The sequence below is a fragment of the Notolabrus celidotus genome, chromosome 8 (assembly GCF_009762535.1).
Source record: "Notolabrus celidotus isolate fNotCel1 chromosome 8, fNotCel1.pri, whole genome shotgun sequence".
NCBI lineage: Eukaryota > Metazoa > Chordata > Actinopteri > Labriformes > Labridae > Notolabrus > Notolabrus celidotus.
The window spans coordinates 13,044,864-13,066,398 of record NC_048279.1 but is presented as its reverse complement, the minus strand read 5'-3'; the positions used below and the strand labels follow the sequence as shown (position 1 = coordinate 13,066,398).

Below are 21,535 nucleotides of genomic sequence, written 5' to 3'. Positions count from 1 at the left end.
CACAAATCTTTCAGCTATTAATGTTGTATTTAACGTTTCTCTGTATCTTTTACAGTTTTTGATATTTTACAGCTTAAATGACAGTTTTTTGCTGCTTTTCAAACTTTACCATTGGTGTGTATGGCGGAATGTTCATGGCAGCAGAGCATGTGATGTCATCAGACAGAGGCCGAGGCCTGCTGATGAGATCTTTGAAATTCTCCAAACAAACTGCCAGAAAATCCAAACAATTAACTCCACATACACAAATAAGACATCAAAACGTTCCCTGTCTTCTCCTGCTTCTGTCAAAGAGGTAACCAAAGCCAAAGATTGTACCGTTGAGCCAGCAGGTCATCAACTGTCAGAGAAAGTCTCTCTGCTCGGCCATCTACTGTAATGTTAAATATTTCTGACTACATTTCTGACTGTACAGACATGAAAAACACAACACTATATTCATCAGGGTCTTGTGATGCTCACGGTTTGATCATTTTTCTGATAGCTATTACGGTTATCGCACAGTGTGGGCATATGTAGACCCTAATTTTCCCCATGAATCCCATTCTTAATCAACTGTCACACAGCAGTTACAAAGCTGGTCCTGGTAACAGTTAATGACAGTTGGAGACAATGCTGACTCAGATGACCTAATCAGTGCTGACTGACACAAAGACACACGCACACACACACATACACACACGCATGCACACACATACACACACACACACACACACACACACACACACACACACACACACACACACACACACACACACAAATATACAGGTGATTAAGATGACCTCATCAGTGAGTGATAAACACAAGCCCAAAACCTTATCAAAACCCTAATCACAACCCTAACCCTAATCAAAACCTTAACTCTAATCCCAACCCTAACCCTAATCATAACCTTAATTCTAATCACAACCCTAACTCTAACCTTAACCCTAATCACAACCCTAACCCTAATCAAAACCCTAATCACAAACCCAACCCTAATCAAAACCCTAATCACAACCCTAACCCTAATCAAAACCCTAACTCTAATCCCAACCCTAACCCTAATCATAACCCTAACCCAAACCCTAATCCTAACCCTAACCCTAATCCTGAACCTAATCCTAACCCTAATCCTAACCCCAACCCTAATCCTAACCCTAATCATAACTTTAACCCTAATAACAACCCTAACCCTAACCACGACCCTAACCCTAATTACAACCCTAACCCTAATCCTAACCCTAATCATAACTTTAACCCTAATAACAACCCTAACCCTAACCACGACTCTAACCCTAATCACAACCCTAACCCTAATCCTAACCCTAATCTTAATCCCAAACCAAAACCCTAACCACAACCCTAACCATAATCACAACCCTAACCCTAATCCTAACCCTAACCCTTATCCTAATCCTAACCCTCACCCTAATCCTAACCCTAACCTTAATCCCAACCCTAACCCTAATCACAACCCCAACCCTAACCAAAACTCTAACCCAAACTCTAACTCCAACCCTAACCCTAACTCTAACTCTAATCCCAACCCTAACCCTAACCCTAATCATAACCCAAACCCTAATGCTAACCCTAATCCTAACCCTAACAATAATCCTGAACCTAATCCTAACCCTTACCCTAATCCTAACCCTAATCCTAAACCTAACCCTAATCACAACCCTAACCCTAACCCTAATCCTAACCCTAACCCTAATCCTAATCCCAACCCTAACCCTAACCCTAATCCTAACCCTAACCCTAATTCTAACCCTAACCCTAATCATAACCCTAACCCTCACTCTAATCCCAACCTTAACCCTAACTCTAGTTCGGTCCAGTGCTGGTTTGGAACTGGTAGGGTTCTGGCTCGGTTCGGTTCTAGTTCAGTTCTGGACAGTTCTGGTTCAGTTCTGGACAGTTCTGGTTTGGTTCTGGTTCGGTTCTGGACGGGTCTGGTTCGGTTCTGGTTGGGCTTGCTTAAATTTGGTTCTGGTTCTCTTTGATTGAGTTTCGTTCTGGTTTGGTTCTTGTACGGTTCTGTTCTGGTTCTGGTCCGGTTCTGGTTCGGTTCTAACCCTAACCCTAACCCCAATCCTAACCCTAATCATAACCTTAACCCTAATCACAACTCTGACCCTAACCCTAACCCTAATCCTAACCCTAACCCTAATTCTAACCCTAACCCTAATCATAACCCTAACCCTAACTCTAATCCCAACCTTAACCCTAACTCTAGTTCGGTTCAGTGCTGGTTTGGTACTGGTCCGGTTCTGGTCCGGTTGTGTTCTAGTTCGGTTCTGGTACGGTTCTGGTTCTGGTTTGGTTCTGGTTTGGTTCTGGTTCGGTTCTGGTTCAGTTCAGGACGGTTCTGGTTCAGTTCTGTTCTGGTACGTTTCTGGTTCTGGTTCGGTTCTGGTTCTATTCTGGTTCTGGTTCGGTTCTGGTTCGGTTCTGGTTCAGTACTGGACGGTTCTGGTTCGGCTTGCTTGAGTTTGGTTCTGGTTTGGTTCTTGTACGGTTCTGTTCTGGTTTGGTTCTGGTTCGGTTCTGGTTCAGATCTGGTTCGGTTCTAACCCTAACCCTAACCCTAATCATAACCTTAACTCTAATCACAACCCTAACTCTAACCCTAACCCTAATCACAACCCTAACCCTAATCAAAACCCTAATCACAACCCTAACCCTAATCAAAACCCTAACCTTAATCCTAACCCTAATCCGAACCCTAACCACAACCCAACCCTAATCACAACCCTAACACTAATCCTAACCCTAACCTTAATCCTAATCATAACCCTAATCCTAACCCTAACCATAACACTAATCCCAACCCTAACCCTGACCACAACCCTAACCCTAGGGTTAGGGTAAGAATGGTTTGTAACAGAATAAATGCACCAAATTGGTCAATTATGAGTCTTCTCATAAAAACACCCTACATAAAAGGGTTTTCAACACAAACCATTATTTTTTGCAAAGTTAAGGTAAAATATACGGCTACAAAAGATCCTTAATTAGGAGCCGTTCAGGAGTCAAAAGAGCCGGCTCTTCTTTGGAAGCTGAGTTAAAAGAGACGGCTCTCTGAAAAGAGCCGAACTTTCCATCACTAAAGCAGATCCTTACTACCATTTGCACTCTTCGTTTCCCTTGGAACTATTTGTATTGTAAAACGTATCAATGTAAATACTTCAGACCTGTACCATAGTGATAAACAGATAACACTTCAATTTGAATCAAGTCAATACCACTTGTATACTTTAAAACAGAGGGTCATTTCATTCCCTGTGGACTCAACATGACAGCATTTATACTTTTCAAGTAATTGATCTTAAACGCTTTCAGAAAATTAACAGTAGCAAGACTCACATATCCCTTCGAGCCACCAAATGGTATCATAACAATGGTGTATATGCTGTTTTGTAATGACACAGCACAATTTTATAATTCATTAGAAATGTATTCAAATTATTTTACGGACCCCTACTCCATGGTTCGCGGACCCCCAGGGGTCCCAGGACCCCACTTTGAGAACAACTGAGCTAGAGTACGGTAGTTGAGCTCTCAGCCTGCAGAGAAAGTTGTGAGGCACAGACCCCCAAGCTCTCTGCCCGAGCCCGATTCCGCTGGTCACACTATAACTTAAATATAAGACTCTTTGAATCAAAAGAGCACTCTACAAGGTTAATGTACCATAAAACATAAACAATATACGCCCGTTTTCTGTGAATGCATGATTATGAAGTGAAGGAGAAAAGATGTGAAAAAAGTTGTGCAGTGTCGCTGTCTTTTCCAGCACAGCGTGCACTCAACTTTCAATGAATGGGGATGTTTTGTTAATCGGGTCATGTGATTTTCCAGGACGTTTGACTTTTTCTCCCATTTTCCAGGTGTTTTCCAGTAGTGGAAAACTGGTCAACTGTTTTCCAGGACGCGTGGGAACCCTGACACATACCTAAGTGACCCAAGATAGTTCTGTAGGAGATTCATTTTATTTGACTAATTAAAGGGATAAATGTTGATCAGAAATCCCATTACCTTCAAAACAAGTTTACAGCTAAAAGATGAAACAGACAAAGTATGGTCCATTTATACAGTTTATTGATAGCAAAAGATCTTTTTCACTCCTGCATCTTCTCGATGGTCTCCTCCTTGTATTTGCCCTTCTCCTTTCCATCGGCGCGAGACTTGGCCTTGCGCTCCAGGATCTTCTTGCGGTCCTTGTCCAGCTTTAGCCTTGTAATAACCACCTGAAAATAAAGATACAAAAAAATTAGTGATCAAGTCATGGCACTTCTTAGCATCAGTGGTATCAATTATTTCAAAATAGGGGGCTACCTGGAACATTCTGTGAACATTCTAACTCCTGACAAATACATTTTCAGACATGTTCACAACACGCTTGTAGTAACTTTACTTGTTACTGCCAGACTCCTGTGTGTATATGCACATTGTTTTCAAAGGGAAATAATTCTGTGCCATATATAAAATAAATGCCACAACAGTAACTGTGTAGGTATGATCCATACACCTACAAAACAGGAATCTGTCTGTTTATTTCTGCCAATTAAAGGGCCCATGAAAAACTCCTATTGAACCGAACCCTTCATTATTGCTACTACATACACCTGTGTCTTTCAATGCTGTTGCTATGTCATGTTAACATTTCTGAAAATGGACCTCTGAGCTCAAACAAATGCTCCAATTCAAAATACCGGAGCTTCGGTCAGATTTCACTACTTCACATGAGCCACACTAACAGTAAACATGCTGCAGTTTTCAGCAGTCACATCTGGGAGACTTCCTCTTGACAGTGTACAAACAGGACACATTCTGAAACTCATTGCTACCTGAATGTGATCATGGATGTTAACATATCTGACGGTGCACCACAATGCTAAACATGTATTTAGGTGGAGTAAATGGATGTTATAACGGGCCTTTGTTGCGACACATTTTCAATTGTGATGGTAGGAAATGGTTGTACCAACACACTTATCTGTTTAAATGCCACAAAAAGAGCAGAGTGCAATATGATGCAACTGTTTCTTTCTTCAGATTATGTTATAGCAGGCTGCATGACTCAGTAGACTTTAGGCCACATTTTCATAAAGATGCAAACACAAACTCAAGAAACACTACAACAGAATGCAAATCACAACACTATAAACAACATGACACTTGATCTTTCTGATCTATGAATTTTCCAAATGACTGCATGACGAAGGATTTTATTTCTTCTATCATATTATTAAGCCATGAACCACATTTCTGACTGCCATCATAATCGTAGAACAATGACTATGCAATTATATTTAAATGTTAACAAAAACAATTTAATAAATGTAGTCATCCATAACCAGTTAAGCATACGACATACAATTTGACATGAGAGGGCATGTGTCTGGATTGCTCGATTGCCTAATGGCGGGTTTAGATAGTCTGTGTTACACATGTAAATGCTGTCAACCAATCAGAAACACTGTCTATAATGCGGTATAACAAAAAAGGGAGTTCAACACCACCTTTGTGATACAACAATAACAATAAGGTCTTTCACTTAGCATACACTTAAATAAAGCAACCAGTTTGTTATCCAGCAGTTTCTAAAGACTGCATAACACAGTTACTCTCACCTACATTACAGAGTATCTAGCAAGGTCAGTCACACAACATCTGAGCCACTATGAAATAATATTCCTCTAGTACTTCAACAATGCAATAAAAGTTAGGTTGGTGATGCTCTCAGAAGAGAAATTGTGACTGAACTTGCCAGGTTACGTGTATCTATTGAATTCACAACAATGACACTACAGGCAACAAGTAGGGATGGGAATTTACTGTAATCCTTGTAATCGATTACTCGAATTTCCTAATGAACGATTACTCGAGTACTCGCAATTATTATTTTTCATTAACCATAAACAAAAATAGATAGATAAAAGTCCGTCGGACACGGACCTACTGGACCAGAATTGTAGTATGTTCTGCTGCCTTTTCTTCATACATCTTTTCCACTCGTAGTTGTTTGTTCTTTGTGATGGTAGCTTGTACTCCGGCTTGACTAACGCGATCAGCTCTTTGAAGCCGTCTCCTTACACAAAACTTAATGGGAGCATATCTCCAGTTACCATTTTGGTTACTATCAGGCTAATCTTCTCCGCTCTGGTTTCATTATAACGACATGTGCTAACAGGGCGAGCAAAAGACGTGATGTGAGACTGCCTGTTATCCGTCTCCGCTGTTTTCTCCTTGTGCTTGAAGTGTATGTGGTTAAGCATCAAACTAGTATTTCTATGGTATGCAAGTGTAACACCACATATCTTGCACTGCACATTAACTTCATCGTTCTTTCGAAGCACTTCCAGACATTACTTTTTATAACTGACATGCCACAGGTGTTACAGATGGTTCTGTGTCTGTTGTGCTTTCGCTTTCGGTTGAATAACGTGTTCCTTGAGAGTTGCCGTAGCTGCCGTAAAACCATTGTTTTTGCTGAAATCTGGCTCGGTGTGTTCTAAAGCTGAAGCCGTGGCCGGAGAAGTCAAACATTTATATCCCGTTAATTATTTTCCTACCTAATTTATTCATTTAGACGAAAACAAAACGCACATGGTCACACATGTAACGCTGTATGATTATCTTGCCAGATGCGCGAATAACAAAATGCTATTCAAATAATGGGGTCAACGGCGAGTACTCGAGTAATCGTACCCATCCCTAGCAACAAGGGCATCTTTTAAGCACCAGCATGGATGCACAGCTTGACGTGGTCTGCATTCAAAGATCACTACATGTTTGCTGATGTAACATTCACTTCAACATCACACTTCAACTGAATCAGGTCATCTCAAACACACAGCTTTCACAGTTAAATACAAAATACAACTGACTTAACATTTTGATTCAAGTTTACTGCCATGAAGACAATGACCCTCACACACCATCAATACAACAGTGTCTCACCTTGCTGGGGTGGATGCCGACATGGACTGTGGTTCCGTTGGCCTTCTCTCTCTGCACACGCTCGATGTAGATGACATACTTCTTCCTGTAGACCTGCACCACTTTGCCAATCTGCTGGCCTTTGTAGTGTCCGCGGACCACCTGTTTGAAAACCGCGATATCATGTCAAATAAAAGTATCTTAAGTTTTAATATCTATAAGGAGAAACTGTCAAACAAGCAAACAACTCTACCTGGACTTCGTCATCTTTGCGGATGGGCATGGACCTCACGTTGTACTTCTGTCTGAGCTCCTTGGACAGAGGGGAAGACATGATCTTCCTCCTGATGTGTGAGGGGGCATTGAAATGCCTCTTACGGTTCTTGCGGCGGGAGGAGGTGACAAATGGATTCAGCTTCATTGTGCTGTGGACACAGAAAACATATAGATAAGTAATCCGCTGGCGTTCATCTACGGAGGAGTCGTCCTCTGAAATGAAGGCAGATGCCTGGTAGACGCTAGCAGCAACACGAGTTTGTATAAATCACATGTGGAGGTTCATACATAACCTCTTATTGAACTAATAGGGATGTTGTGAGACTACCACAGCAACACTTCGACACATCTACACAAGCAGTGTTGCTCTATAAGTGACAGAAAGGGAGCAGTTTTACATGCTATATGCTAAGTTAGCTAAAGCAGCCACATAGTTAGCATAACATGTTGTAGATTCACGCGTAGTAACCCTTAACCAAAATAAGCTTTCTAATAGAACCAAACAAGTCACTAATTACAAGTGAAGAAATACGCTGCATAAACGGCCCAACATACATCGCTAAGACAAGAAACAGAGCAGCCACAGTCACATTAGCCGACATGCGGATACTGCCGGAGCTCACACAGGCACCATATACAGGGACGTTTTAATCTGTCATCTATTATCAATATGGGCGCAATATTCGCTTTACTTGTCTTGACACAAAGTTATCGGAGTGTTTAGACTGTTATCGGGGTATGCAGTGCCATTACAGGTAGGATGGATGTTGATAACTTTAGTGAAAATATTCGCCAGGAATTCTTACCCTGCCGTTCACTCCTCTATGGCCGGCGGAAAAGAGACTCGTGAACTACTTCCGCTGGCATTAGTTCACATCCAAGTCTCGCGAGATGTCAGTGTAAAGTTAACAGAAACAGTAAAACAATATATTTTTTATTGGTAATATCAAAGAAAAACATTTAATTTAAGACATGTGATTATTTTTTTATTATTTGTATTTTTTTGTAATTTTTCTTCATTCTTATTCAGAAAAACAGTATACAAAACACTATAGAGTAAAAAACAACACGAAAACAACAACAACAACAACAACAAACAAAAACAAAGAACAAAACCATGCCATGACAAGGAGAGTTGCACCAACGACATATGATTTTTTTTCCAAGGGAGACCTGGCCAAGACAGTCAGCAGCAAAAAACACAAGTTACAAGTTACAGACATAGACACACACAGAGAACCGAAGTACACTTGTGTGTAATTACACTAAAACAATGACTTTCAAAAGATTCAGCTTCACGGTCTTTCATTTTAGATTTAAAAACATTCACACCATCTCCTTGAGTTTCAAGCCATTCTGCAATAAATTCCAGGGTTTGATCTCTCGTTTGCTGTTTATATAAATATATTACCACAAGATGGCGCCAAAGCCAATTAATCAATGACCCTGTGAGTAGTTTGAAGCAAGTTTTGTCTATGATTCATTAAGTTTTAGGCTTTGTTCTTCACTATGCCGTTATTAATATGTAGTTTTAGATGTGTACAACCAGTAATGGGATATGCAATCAGTGTATTACTGCTGAATAAGGTGATGTGAAAATCTTAGGTGGCTTACATAAATTTAATATCCTTCAAGAATTGCGGGGACAACATCATCTTATCTGTCATCAGATGCAGATAATTGTGTCCTCATGCCAACTAACAAACAAACACGCTCAAGGGAGGGTGTGAAGCTGGATGTTTTCACCGGCAGACCACACATTCACTGACCTCCCATGTGAGACGACTGAGGAGGCGACCCCCTGTCCTGCTCTCTCTCTCACACACACACGCACACATACACACACACGGAGTGGACTACCGACACGAAAGCGGAGGTTGCGCTGACACCGTGCGCTGTTTGCTCCCAGGGTGGCGCGCAGTTTCACCGGAGCCCACTGCCTGTCTGCCCGCCCGCCTGCGCTGTCTGCCTGCGAAATTGATGCTGTCATAGCCCCCTGCGCCGCGGACAGAGAGCCTCTCTCCCCTCCCGCACTCCCCTGGTTCCTCTCTGGCTGACTGTCGCGGCAGCAGTGCGGATGTGGAGCCCGCAACGCAGCGCTCTTCAGCCGCTGGCAAGCATCGGAGAAGAAGATGAAATGTTTTTCCCGTTATCTGCCGTACCTCTTCCGCCCTCCGAGCACCATCCTGTCCTCCACTTGCCACACAGAAGGTAGGGTGGGACGCCGAGGGGGCTGTCAGGGGCTGTTAGTTGCTTACTTTGAGTGTGTGACATGAATGTTTGGCTCATCTGTCTCCGGCACATGCAGTTTACATGTGTGCAGAAGTTAGATTGTACAGTTACAGATTGTACAGTATACTGCTACCACACTGCAGATTTGTCATGGTGCATGAAGTTGTTGGAGCCATTTACAAATTTGGATGAATGGTAGAGATAACTGATGACTAAAGATGATAATGTGTGTGATTGTGTGGCTTTCTGGTGTAAAGAGTGGCACTCATTGTATCACTCCTTGATGCCACACACAGGCCTACATACCAAGAGAGACACTCAGTTTGTGGAGTTGCATGACAAGTGTTTTACATTGCTCCTTTAGCCTATTCATTTATTTCCCCAGTCACACTTTGCTTAGATAACAGTGGTCAGCATGCACAACATCAGATTTAATTAACTTAACTCAGAGGATGGAATGTACCATTAATGCCAAAACCATGACCATGTAGTACACCCAGCATGAACACAGTTATTGTCTCAGTTCAAAGAGTTTTGCTGAGTTCAAATGTTGAATTGACCTCCACGTGATGGCAATAAAACAATTCATAGCATTTCAATTCATCCTGCTCATTGTGCTGTCTGACAGGGCGGCCGGAGAGGGTCTGAGTGTTTGTATAACCAGCCATTTACTGGGTCGTAATGTGGAGACTGAGCCACTGCATTATTTAGCTTTGCATGGTTGCCCTCCTTCCTGTGCGCGCTCTGCCCTCAGCCCCTCTGGCACAGGAAGGAAGATGGTGTGGTACAGTATACAGTACAGTGTGTGAGGGTCAGACACAGGGCCTGTAACAGCCTGTAGACCTGACCCATATATACAGTCTACAATCAGAGAGTAAGATGAAAGGTCTGAATGGGATATACATACATATACTGTATACTCCCTCGCTCCCTCGCTCCCTCGCTCGTGTCTTCTTCTGCTCCATCACACCCATTAACTTTCCCTTTTACCAACTTTCACTCTGTTTTCTCCTTGTCACCGACCTTCTTGAGACCATGATTAGCAATTCAAAATACAACAACAAAAATTTTACTTTGAGGGGTTTACTTTTATATTTTAACAAAATCCTGATCAAACCACCCAGAGGCTAACAAAATGTTTACACAATACTCAGAATTACCTAATAAACATAGTGTTGATCCGTCATTAGTGGAAAACATACATTGTAAAAGAAAGAAAATGAATGCATACATCATTACTTAAATGTTGAACATTAATGAATTGTGGCCTATAGAGTGTGGGGGGAGTGGATATCTGAAATAAAAAGCAAATCAGTCAGAGGTCTTGTCTTTGGAGGTGGAACCAGCAAATTGTGGAACAGACAATAAAACAAGCAAATATTCTTGCGCAGTAAGGGTGTTTTAATGTACTTTAAGGGTAAAACACTTTTGAAACAAGTCTTTGTCTTGGTGTGTGTTGTTGGGGGATGAATTCTCATTATGACTTGATGTTATCAACAAAGCTAGACAGTTGTTGAGATGTGGCAAAAAGTTTAGGATGGTGAGATATTAGAAACTCAAGTTTGACTGTTTTAAAGGTGGAGAACTTTAGTGCTCCAGCAGTGTGTCCTTGCCGAATACTTTTTCTATTATAACAGCTGCTCAGCATTTTCAAATGTGATGTTTTAAAGATTCACACACTGCTAGTTTTATAGTGTTCATATCAAAAAAAATATTATTGCCCTATGAAATGTAGAGATATGATCACCATAAACAGGAGATCATGAATCTAAGAGTGGAAGTCAACAAACCCAATCCTCCGCCCCTACTCTCTTAACTCTGTCTGACTCTCAGGGCTTCTGCAGGAGATAAGGGAGCGGTGTAATGGAGGAAATGATAGATCAGTAAATGTGGAGCTGCAATCCTCAGCCTCAGTAATGTGATATGTGATCCCGCATCGTTCTCTGCATGAAGAAATATGAAGCAGTCGTACCCAGAGAGCGAGTCAGAGACGTTGACTCTCATGTGCCAGAGGCCAGAGGGCTGTGATGACACAGCAGATGACCTTGGAAACATGACGTGTAAAAATGGCAGAGGCGATCTCATCTGCACGCAACCCGTTGAAGTGTGTGTGTTTTTTTGATGAACAGCTGGAGGCATGCATGTGTGTTTGCTTTTCATAGACGCTCCTGTTTGTTTACCCCTCTGCTTGCTCTTCCTGCCTTGACCTTGTAGCTGTGTTTTGCTTTTCTAGTAGGCTTCCTGGTCGTGAGGAGGATGGTCTGTGCACTGCTGTTGCCCTTCTTGTTCCTCTCAATGCCTTCCCCCACCCCTTTCCCTCCCTCTCCCCTCCCTCTTCAAAATCCCCCAGCATTCATGTCGGCTCCAGCTGAGCAGAGTTCACCCCAGGGAAGATGAGTGTGCAGTTACCATGTTGGTGGAAAATACATTATATAAGCCCTGTGCTGGACCGTATTGCGTGTGCGTGTGCGTGTGCGTGTGCGTGTGCGTGTGTGTGTGTGTGTGTGTGTGTGTGTGTGTGTGTGTGTGTGTGTGTGTGTTTGTTTTGTTTATTTGGGCCATTGTGGAGAGCAGTGTGCCAGCATCACTTGGATTCACCTGGGTCCCCTCTCTGAGGTATGCACAGACAGCTTTTGACTGCCTGTCTTTGTGTGTGTGTGTGTGTGTGTGTGTGTGTGTGTGTGTGTGTGTGTGTGTGTGTGTGTGTGTGTGTGTGTGTGTGTGTGTGTGTGTGTGTTTAAAGTCCTGGATGAGTTTGCACCAGTCTCAGTGTGTCTTTTATCTATTTTTCCTCTTCTTTTGTCCCCTGGTGTCCTCTTTTTTTCCCATTTCACATCAGTCTGTCAGTTCTGGTGTGATGGATTAAGTCTTAAAGGTTTCTGATGGATGTGTGTTTGTGTGAGTGTGTGTGTCTCTCTCTGTTGCTGTTTTATGTTTGAGTCAGGGAAAAATGTGCGTCCCCAACTGATGCCTTGCTGCCATCAATCAGACATCCAGTCCTGCCTGTGCTTCCTCCTCTTCCTCTTTCTAGCTGCTGTAAAGTCTGTAATATCCGCTCTGGATTCATTTTTTGTTTGACTGTGACATAAAAAGAAGAATAATGAATATTTAAGATCCACGTTGAGAGAAGTCTTTTTGATTAATGTCTATAACTGACATTTATCATGTCCTTTGTTGTGTGTGTATTTGTATACATGTGTCTGTGTGTTTTGCAGTTTTCACAGCTCTTTTATTCATAAGAAGAGCAGCAAACTTGTCATGGCTGTGCCTGAGGGAGACTTCTGTCTGCGTTTTGACAAAGCATGACACCGAGTTGGAGTTTTCTTGGTGAGGAAGAGAGCATATTTGTGTGTGTGTGAGTGTGTGTGTGCCATTATCGTGCGTCCTGTTATGTTGTTACTCTGACAGACACCCACTTCACAGCTCACAACACACTCCTCAGAGCCCTACCGTCCTTGCATGCCACTGGGGATAAACACCCTAAATACACACTCACTCATAAGGCTTCCACACACTTGTACACGTGACTGGTGTGTTTCAGTTAGCTCAGCTTTTCTGTTTAGAGGGGAGAAAGATGTGAGAACAGGGAACAAAGAGTGCTTAAAAGGATCCTGGAGAGAAATAAGGTGAAAGGAAGAAGTGGTTGATCTAGAACACCAGTTTTGTTTCTTAAAATATTTAAAGTTACTGTGCTGTTCATGGGCACGTTTTACTTCACCCTTTACCACCCTGGACAAGCAAAGTACCATTAAGATAAAAGAGAATGTCCTTGAAGGGGCAGGATGCTCTTGTGATTGTATTCCACTCTCATAAAGTTGATGGTCTTGCCAAAAAGGGATCAATAATTTGAGGCAGCAGATGCAGAGATATTAAGTGTTTTAGTCTCTTGAAAAGTCCTGATACACTGGATACTACATTTCCCACAAAGCCGTCTGTTGTAAAGACTTTGCCTGGTAAATTTCTGTGCAGGAAGTTTGAGTCACAGTTTTTTTTCAAAGTTACTCATGTGGCCAAGCTGAGATAAGCCAATGACATCACCATGACATCATATGGGTCACTTCCTGACTTTATTGCAGGCTTCTCCAGAGAGTATACAATGTTCTTATAGACAGACCAGCACACCACATGACAGGTGTTCACCTTTTCATTAGAATACATGTGAGCTTCAGTGGCATCAAAAAGTAGCCGTTGAAGTTTTCTCAAGTAATACATTTTCATACCTAAATGCTTCAGGTTCTCTTCCACAGCAAGCGTTGTAGTTAAGTGATATGAAAAGACAAAGTCCAGTCAAAGAGAAGATATGAACGACAGAATTAAATCTGCTTTTGAACAAAGAATTGATGTTGGTAAGGATTTGATATTAGCTACTGCCTGTCTCTTATTATAAAATCGGTTTTGGTTGCAGTGAGACAGCACCGAGTCCCAGAAAGTTTCCTGATCAGTTTTAATGCATTAAGCTGTCACATGAAACCATATTTATCCTGGTTATCTCCTTCCCAAGTGATGGGCTGCGTTGATTCATAAAGTACATCTGATAGAAGTGCTTTGAAAGTTGTCCCTTTTTGAGAAAACAGCAGATATGCATCCATACATTTTATTTACTCCATTTGACCGTGATAAGCTCATTTTTTCAGTTGTTTCTCAAGATCTCAGCCAAATATCACTATCATAACTCATATCCCCAGAGTTGCAAAAGCGCATAACAAACACAGAAATAACCTCAGTGTGGCAACATGACATGTCATAGCCTGGCCTATTATAGCGACCAGCCTTGTTTTGTTTTTTAGAACCCCCACAAATTAAACTAACCAAGATAATGAGAAATAATGAAAAATGTATCTGTTATAAAGAAAAACAGCTGTGTAAGATGAGATCTTGAGAAAACAACCAGAAATTAACCTGTTATCACAGAGAGATGAAAAGAAGCATGTCCTCTTGGGGCCTCTGTACTTACAGAGACAGACTCGCACAGAGTAATCACATGACTGCAGTTACCCTAAGCTCTATGTAACTCTTCAGCTTATGAAGTGAGTGGTATTTGTTTTGCTCTCTTTGTCTTGTTTGACTCTTATTGCTCTCTTCACATCTGTTTCCAGCTGCTGCAGGACACTTTTTTAATGCACAAAACTTAATGGAAAATAAGTAACACACTTTAATTGAGCTTGTATTTACCAAAAGACAAGTGTAGTTTCTCTTAATGCATCTCTATGCCTGCTATATGTAACTGTTTTGTTTGTGATGTTATGAAACCTTCAAGTACTGTAGATATTAGTAAATGCAGTTTTAAGTGGCTAAGTTGGTGATTTCCCCTCTTATTACTGAATTATGCACTAATCCCATGAACTGGATTACTGCTGATTCCACTTTTAACATTACTGAAGAGATCATTCAGCCAGCTGTTACAGTCATATCCACATGAAACAGACCTTTCACTTGGTAGGAAATTAAACAAAACACTCATATAAACCTCACTACACAATCACATGACATTATTCATGCTCCTACGTGTGTACGCTTGTTTTCACATCAGAATAGTCTCTGCAGTAGTCACTACATCTGCTGGTGTCTGTGCGGTGTGTTTTGGCACTCTGAAGTGAAGCTCCTCACTGGCCTGTGAAGAGCAGTGGCTTGTGACTACATGTGTATTGCATCAAGCATTTGCAATACATGGTTTGTAATATCGTGTTAACTGTCCTGAGGCACTGAGTGAAATGAGGAATGGCTGCTCTAAGGTTGGGCAAACAGAGAAATGCAAACAAACTGACATCTTGAGACATTAAACATCCTTCAGTGTAGTGAGAAATGGTAATGTTTGAACATCAGGTTAGATGTGTTTAAGCTTGGCTGTAGTTTTATGATAGCTTTTTTAAACTGAAGTATGAGTTGGCATGGATATGGTTCTTCTTTGGACATGTTGTTCTCTTCTTTTCAGCTGCATTACCTTGTCACAGTGCTGCGAGACAAGGTGAAAGAATGCTTGTGTTGATTAAGTGCATACCTATGGGCTATGCTATGGTCACTTTTGTGCTTCAGTGAAATGATGGGATACAAATGGCTGCCTGGAAGGTAGATTGTAAACATAAAAACCTGATGGTGTGCTTCAAAATGTCATGCGGTGGTATAAATTAAAGGTGATGTGTAGTTAGAAAGCTACAACCCATTCTTCGAATCTCACCAGGTGGATCTCAGGAGCCTGTGGGAACTGCAATGAACTTGATGTTCTCCTGCACAGTGAGACAAAAACACCATAACAAACTTGTCTCTTTCTCACACAGCACTCGTCCACAGTCTCATTTTACCACAAACATTTCCTGCTTGCTCTCCACAGCAAGTGGACATGAAAACAAGGAAAGAAACGAGCAATTACAGTGTCGCCCAGACTCCCGTTACTCTCACAGCCTCATAGGAGGCAGTGTATCATTACAGCAAACACATGACGCAAGTCTCATTCTCTCATTTCTTTATCGTCTCACAATCTGAAGAAGCAGCGTAATTGTTTCACCTCAGGCCTGACACTAAATGGTGTTCCTCAGTGCTGGAGACCCTTGTGTTATACAGCATCGACTCTGCTCCTGTTGGGAGCTTCAGAGGCAGACAAAGAGGCTCCTTATCGAGCCGCTCTGCTGGGCCTTTGCTCTGGCTGGCAGGCTGCAGCACGGAGACACAGACCGCTATTGGGATTGGGGTATATATAGAACATCAGGAAGGGCTTCCTCTTTCTCTGCCTCTCCCATCTGTCTCTGTGGTTTTATAAAGGGTGCTGATGGGTCAAGGAGACAAGATGGCAGTTTTTCTATAAATCCCTTCATTTAATCTTGAGGTAAAGTTCATGCATTGTGTGTTGTTCCACCTCTCAGAATAATTGAGCAATGAAACAAAGAGTGGCAGACAGAATATGTTTCATCAAAGTTGCTTCAATGTCATCACTTTGAACCACGAAAAGGCACAACAGTATCTCGGCATACACACTGATAAAAGGTACGCCTTGTTTTAATGCAACTTTTTAAAGTTTTCTAGATTCAGAAGAATAGATGAGCTTGGTTGAAACTGAAATGAGGTTTTGCAGCAGCTGTAAAGGATGTACAGCTGATAAAAAGAACAATTGGAGCTGAAGATAGTAAAACAAATGGCGACAACAGCTGTACATATTTTAGATAAAGCAACAGGCTGTAGAGAAATGCTTTGTATGTGGGACTATTGAAACTGTATTGTGTGTAAGGAAGGGTCCCATATGTTTGTTCAGATTCCACAGCAAGTTAAAGCTTAACACGGAAAACAGGCAGTATGTAAGCAGTCCCAAAATACTTTTTGGGCATTCAAAAGAAAAAGGTGACGTGATTATAACCGTCATCATAAAATAAACATGCACAGTAATAACTTCACGAAAGATTGTGTGTATTGTATTAAATAAGAAAAAAAGTATGTTAGAGTTGATAATTGTGGAGTTACCCATGACGCGATGCAATGCGGTGCAACATGTTACAATATGATACCACATGTTATGGTACAATGTGATATAATACAGTGTGATAAGCGATACATGGCCCATGTTAATGATAATACTACAACTCTGTGATAACCCATATATTGGAAGTCACAAATATAATAATACATTACAGTATATAATTAACTGAAGAACACAAATGTTCTGAAAAGGAAAAGTGCAAAATGAATTATTCACTGCACTTGAAATGAAACATTAGTCTAAATTAAATTTGCAGAACTAAAGGAAAATGTAAAAAATAGAGTTATTTAAAAAAGTAAATTAAAAAATACACATTTCTATTAAAAAGTTAATAAAAAACTACAAATGTATTTAAAAGAATAAATAAACATATTTATTTAAAAAAGTTATTACAAAAATATTTTAATAAGTTTATAGAAAAAATACAAATTTATTTTAAAAGTAAAAAGAATCATTCAAATTTCTTAAAAACTAGTAATACTTTTTTTTTTTTAAGTTAATGAAAAAAAAAATACATTTCATAGCAGTGACAACAGCAGTCTTTTTCACCCCACTTCTCTTTCACCTTAGACTTCATTACAATTTCTGCCATATAAGAAATAGTGTAAGTCTTATGCATCATGTCAGTTTGGAGCAATTAGGAATTCATTCCCCTTTCTTTGTCAATAAAATGTGCAGTAATTGTCACGTAGGACTCAGTGAAGTCAGCCCATCACAGCTGAGTGAAACTCTCTCTGCTGACTTGAGTACATCCTCCACCTTTCCTCTCGTCCCAACCCAAAGAGCATCACTTCTTCTTCAGTTAACCTCTTCATTGATGTCATTAGTGCCATTGTGTGGAGTCACTGAAGTAGTGAAGTAACGCCATATTTTTTCATTTAAATATCAATATACTGTACAGCCCTGGCATATCGATAAACGTATCACACAGGTCAGGACAAGGATTGCTGAATGGTCATTTTGCCCAACCCCTGTTTTACGTACACATACACAGCTGTTACACTCAGAGTGAAGATTTGATCAATCAGATGGATGGTTCCCCTGAAAGCATAACAATATTAGGCCAGTCAAATGAAGTTCCAACTAGCTGTCAGCTTCCCTCAGATTAACTGCTGTCTGTTTGGTGGTGACTGAAAAGTTTGCTCAAGAGAGGAGAGGGACGAGGGAGGAAGGCTGCAGTTGGAGACCATTAGCTGAATAAGAACACATTGGAAAAAGAAACAGGAACTGTGACATTACAGGATTTCCTCACATTGTGCAGGGCTCACTTAATGTAATGATCAAGAACATGGACATCCAGCTGGCTTCCTTGGAGAAATCAAAGCTAATAAAATAAGATTATGGAAAGAAAGGCAAACAGGCTTGAGGCACCAGATGTTTCTTTCCCTTTCTGATCTCATAGAGCACAGTGGTGTGACCTTAGTATTCCCTGGAGAGGATTGTCGTTGTGGGCATTTCACAGGAGACCTCAGATAAATGAGCTAAGACCAAAAAAATGCTGACTCAAGCTTCCTAAAAGGAACAGAGTAGCTTCTTGATTAAATTTCGGTTGCTGGGGTCACACCTATTGAGTCTCTGTAGGATAGTAAAAAGCCACACACAATCTTATAATTACACAGATTGAGCATTCCAAACCCAATGCCGTGGGAATTCACTGGTTGGGACTAGATATGAGAGATAATGTCGTATACTTTCAGGGCAGTGGAAAGAGTTAAAGACAATGCTGCAGGGTTATCTTGAGAGGAAACCAACCACGCCAACAGAAGCAATGGCTGTGATCCAATTAGATTTGCCTTTCGTTGCCCTTTACAGTTTCCCAGCACAGTTTTTCAATATCCCTCTGAAAATAGCTGCCTATTGTTGCACAGTCATCACGCTCCTGTTTGTACAGAATCACCTGAGAAACAGGGTCGATATGGGGTAGGGATCAAACCAAAACATCGTCTGGAGTAAAGATGGCTATAGATAGAAAGATGTTTGTTGTGTTTTCTGTCCGTCAGCACCATGGACAGAGTATAGAGGTGTGTATAGTGATGAGAGAGGCAGACACTACATCACTGATGAAGTCATACTGTGGTGAAGGCTTTCTCTGCTCGGCTGGATGCTGTTCTACACAGAAGACAAGGCACTGGATTAATAATGTAGCCTAATGCTACTGTATGAGGCAGCAGTACATGCAGTACCAGCCTGTCTATCCTTTCTGACTCTATTTCACTGCTCTGCGACCCCACCCCACCCCAGCACACACACACACACACACACACACACACACACACACACACACACACACACACACACACACACACACACACACACACACACACAGAACAAAAAACACAACTCTCTGAATGGATGGGTGCCACATGATGTCACATGATGAGTCATAAATCAGAAAATCAATTCACCGTCTGTCTGTGTCAGCCTACTTCTTTTTATATTTTTGTGTATCTCTAGTTTCAGACTGCTGGCGTTATCAGTTTGTGATGAACAGCGTCTGCTTTCAGCACATTTATACTTATTCACACTGGCAGAGACACTTTATTTATAGCTGTAGTTGTTATGCAGAAGAGGAAGCTGGGGAAATTTACATGATGTGTTAACTTTATTACTCATTATCCATAACCATTCAAGCCAATATAATAGTCTAGGAGCTACTTGTGGGATTCAGGAAGTGCCTGCCCAAATAAAAGAATCAATACAGTCATATCAGGAGTCAAACAGGTTTATTATCTCATATTCTATGAAGTATAAGCTTGTGCTCCAGCAATATCAAGCATAATATTGTTACTAAAATTGTAAATGTACAATTTTTTGGGGGAGAAATAGTTCTAAATATAGAGCGAAAAGTGACAAACACCATGTCCAAGCTTGTTTCGGCCATGTTTTTAATTCCTCTCAATTCTGTTCTACAGCCAATAATTTGGATGGCACGCTTCTATCTCCTCTCATTGTAAAAAGTGAAGCCAAAATACTGCCTCGATGGGTGCTGCCATATTGAGCTGTTGACGTATTATGGAGCCAAGGCATGTGCAGAAACACTGCAGGAGTGATGTCACCCTTTCTCTGCTAACCAAACACACATCTCTTAAAGCATTAAAGATCCCACAGGCCTGTACAGTCACAGCAGAACAAATTATTGTGTTGATTTGAAGCGGACACTCATAGCTATGCAAAGTTGAATGACTCGTATGTTAGTATTTGTCACGTTTTCTCTCGCCATTCCTTCTCTGTTCTACTAATCCAGGAACACTGCAGGGGCCACATTAGTTAACAGAGCTGTCAATCATGACGTAACATCCCCTCCATTTAACACTGGATAACCAATCAAACCAAACTTTTGTAAAAAATGGAAGACTTGTGCATAAATCAGAATCCTAAGAACTATTATGGAACCATTGCTGAAGAAGACGGCATCTGAAGATGTATGCGGACTGCAATATGTGCAGCCCTTGCTGGAAACTGAATAAGTTGTTTGAAATTTATACCCAAAAAAGGAATGATGAACAATTGTAAAAAAGTCAACATTCAATGTATGAGTCCTAGACAAGTAAGGAGTCCTAAAATTAGGCCTGGAATGAGGGAGAGTCCTGGACTTAAGTGCTACAACACTGCTTCCATTCACAGCCACTGTGTCTGTGAGCTTTGAGCATCTTTTTTATGTTATTCCTTAAATATTTCTGTGTGCTGTATAACAATAATGCAATATTAAATGATCATACCTGGATCAGTGCTTGTATATTATATAGGGGTTGGTTCAGACATATAATGGAAGCCCAGAGGATAGAGAAACTGAATAATGGTTCAAATGACAAAGGTTTCATTTCAGCATTTTCAGGGAAACATATTAAGTTTGGGGTTGAGGGGTTTGTTAGGAGAAATTGACTGTCACACAGTTCCTGCAGTCTGGGGAGTTTTTAGGCACCAATTTGTTGTGGAAATGTCTTCAACTGCACAAAGCTCCCATTCTAGCAAGATTTAAACAGTCATTATTCAAATGGTCATTTTATGCCTGAGAAGTTCAACAAAACCATCAGACTGATCAAATCTGTTTCAGCTTCATTAGCCTCAACTGCACTCTGCCTGCCTCCTGAGGGAATTATGAATTACTCAACAAATAACTACAATAAGTGGGCCTTTGTTTCTTTTCTTCTAGTCAGACTGAACTGAATGGAAATTTTTTATCCTTGTACCTAGACATAACTTACAAACCTTCCACAACAGCCTAATGACATTCCCTAATCCAAAATTTTACCTCAGTGGGGAGATTATTTTATGTTTGGAAACAACAGTTGCAAAAAATTAATTACTTTTTTTTCCTGACTCAATCCACTACAGACTCTAGACTTAAAATATAATTTTGTTTCCATTCATGTTTGTCTTTTATCTGTAATGGTTCTCATGATGTATTTGGTAGTAAATATGTTTTTACTATACCTGTTAATGCTCATTTTCATAATATTCACAATACTTTATAATGTGTAAAACCCTGAAGTGTTTCCGGGAGTGTTCAGTCTCTATGATGAAAACAGAATCAGTGCTAAATATGTATTTAATAACAGCCAATTTAAATGACTGACTCATATAGAGAAAGAGGCTGCAAGTGGGTGAGAGAGCATGCATATGGTCAGAAGTTCAGAC

General features: G+C 40.8%; 2 protein-coding genes across 2 annotated transcripts in view; one reads left to right on the top strand and one right to left on the bottom strand.

The window, feature by feature from the left end:
- Positions 1-4,062: 4,062 nt before the first annotated feature.
- rpl26 (ribosomal protein L26) lies at positions 4,063-8,137 on the bottom strand. Its single transcript, XM_034690504.1, has 4 exons — positions 8,007-8,137; positions 7,178-7,349; positions 6,946-7,086; positions 4,063-4,229 (listed from the first exon to the last, which is right to left on the bottom strand). Exons 2-4 carry the CDS (start codon positions 7,343-7,345, stop codon positions 4,101-4,103), a joined length of 438 nt encoding a protein of 145 aa, XP_034546395.1. The 5' UTR covers positions 7,346-7,349; positions 8,007-8,137; the 3' UTR covers positions 4,063-4,100.
- Positions 8,138-8,822: 685 nt separating this feature from the next.
- LOC117818074 (serine/threonine-protein phosphatase 2A 55 kDa regulatory subunit B beta isoform) overlaps positions 8,823-21,535 on the top strand; it is a 54,366-nt gene continuing 41,653 nt past the window's right edge. Inside the window, exon 1 of the mRNA XM_034690932.1 lies at positions 8,823-9,411. Coding sequence (XP_034546823.1) covers positions 9,333-9,411 — 79 coding nt within the window. The 5' untranslated portion in view covers positions 8,823-9,332. The remainder of the gene's footprint in view (positions 9,412-21,535) is intronic.

Excerpts from the sequence above, each read along its gene's own strand:
- rpl26 (XM_034690504.1), bottom strand. The coding sequence starts at position 7,345 with ATGAAGCTGAATCCATTTGTCACCTCCTCCCGCCGCAAGAACCGTAAG. Across the intron at positions 7,087-7,177 it reads GCAAAGATGACGAAGTCCAG|GTGGTCCGCGGACACTACAA; the intron begins GTAGAGTTGTTT and ends GTTTTCAAACAG. Across the intron at positions 4,230-6,945 it reads TCGGCATCCACCCCAGCAAG|GTGGTTATTACAAGGCTAAA; the intron begins GTGAGACACTGT and ends CTTTATTTTCAG.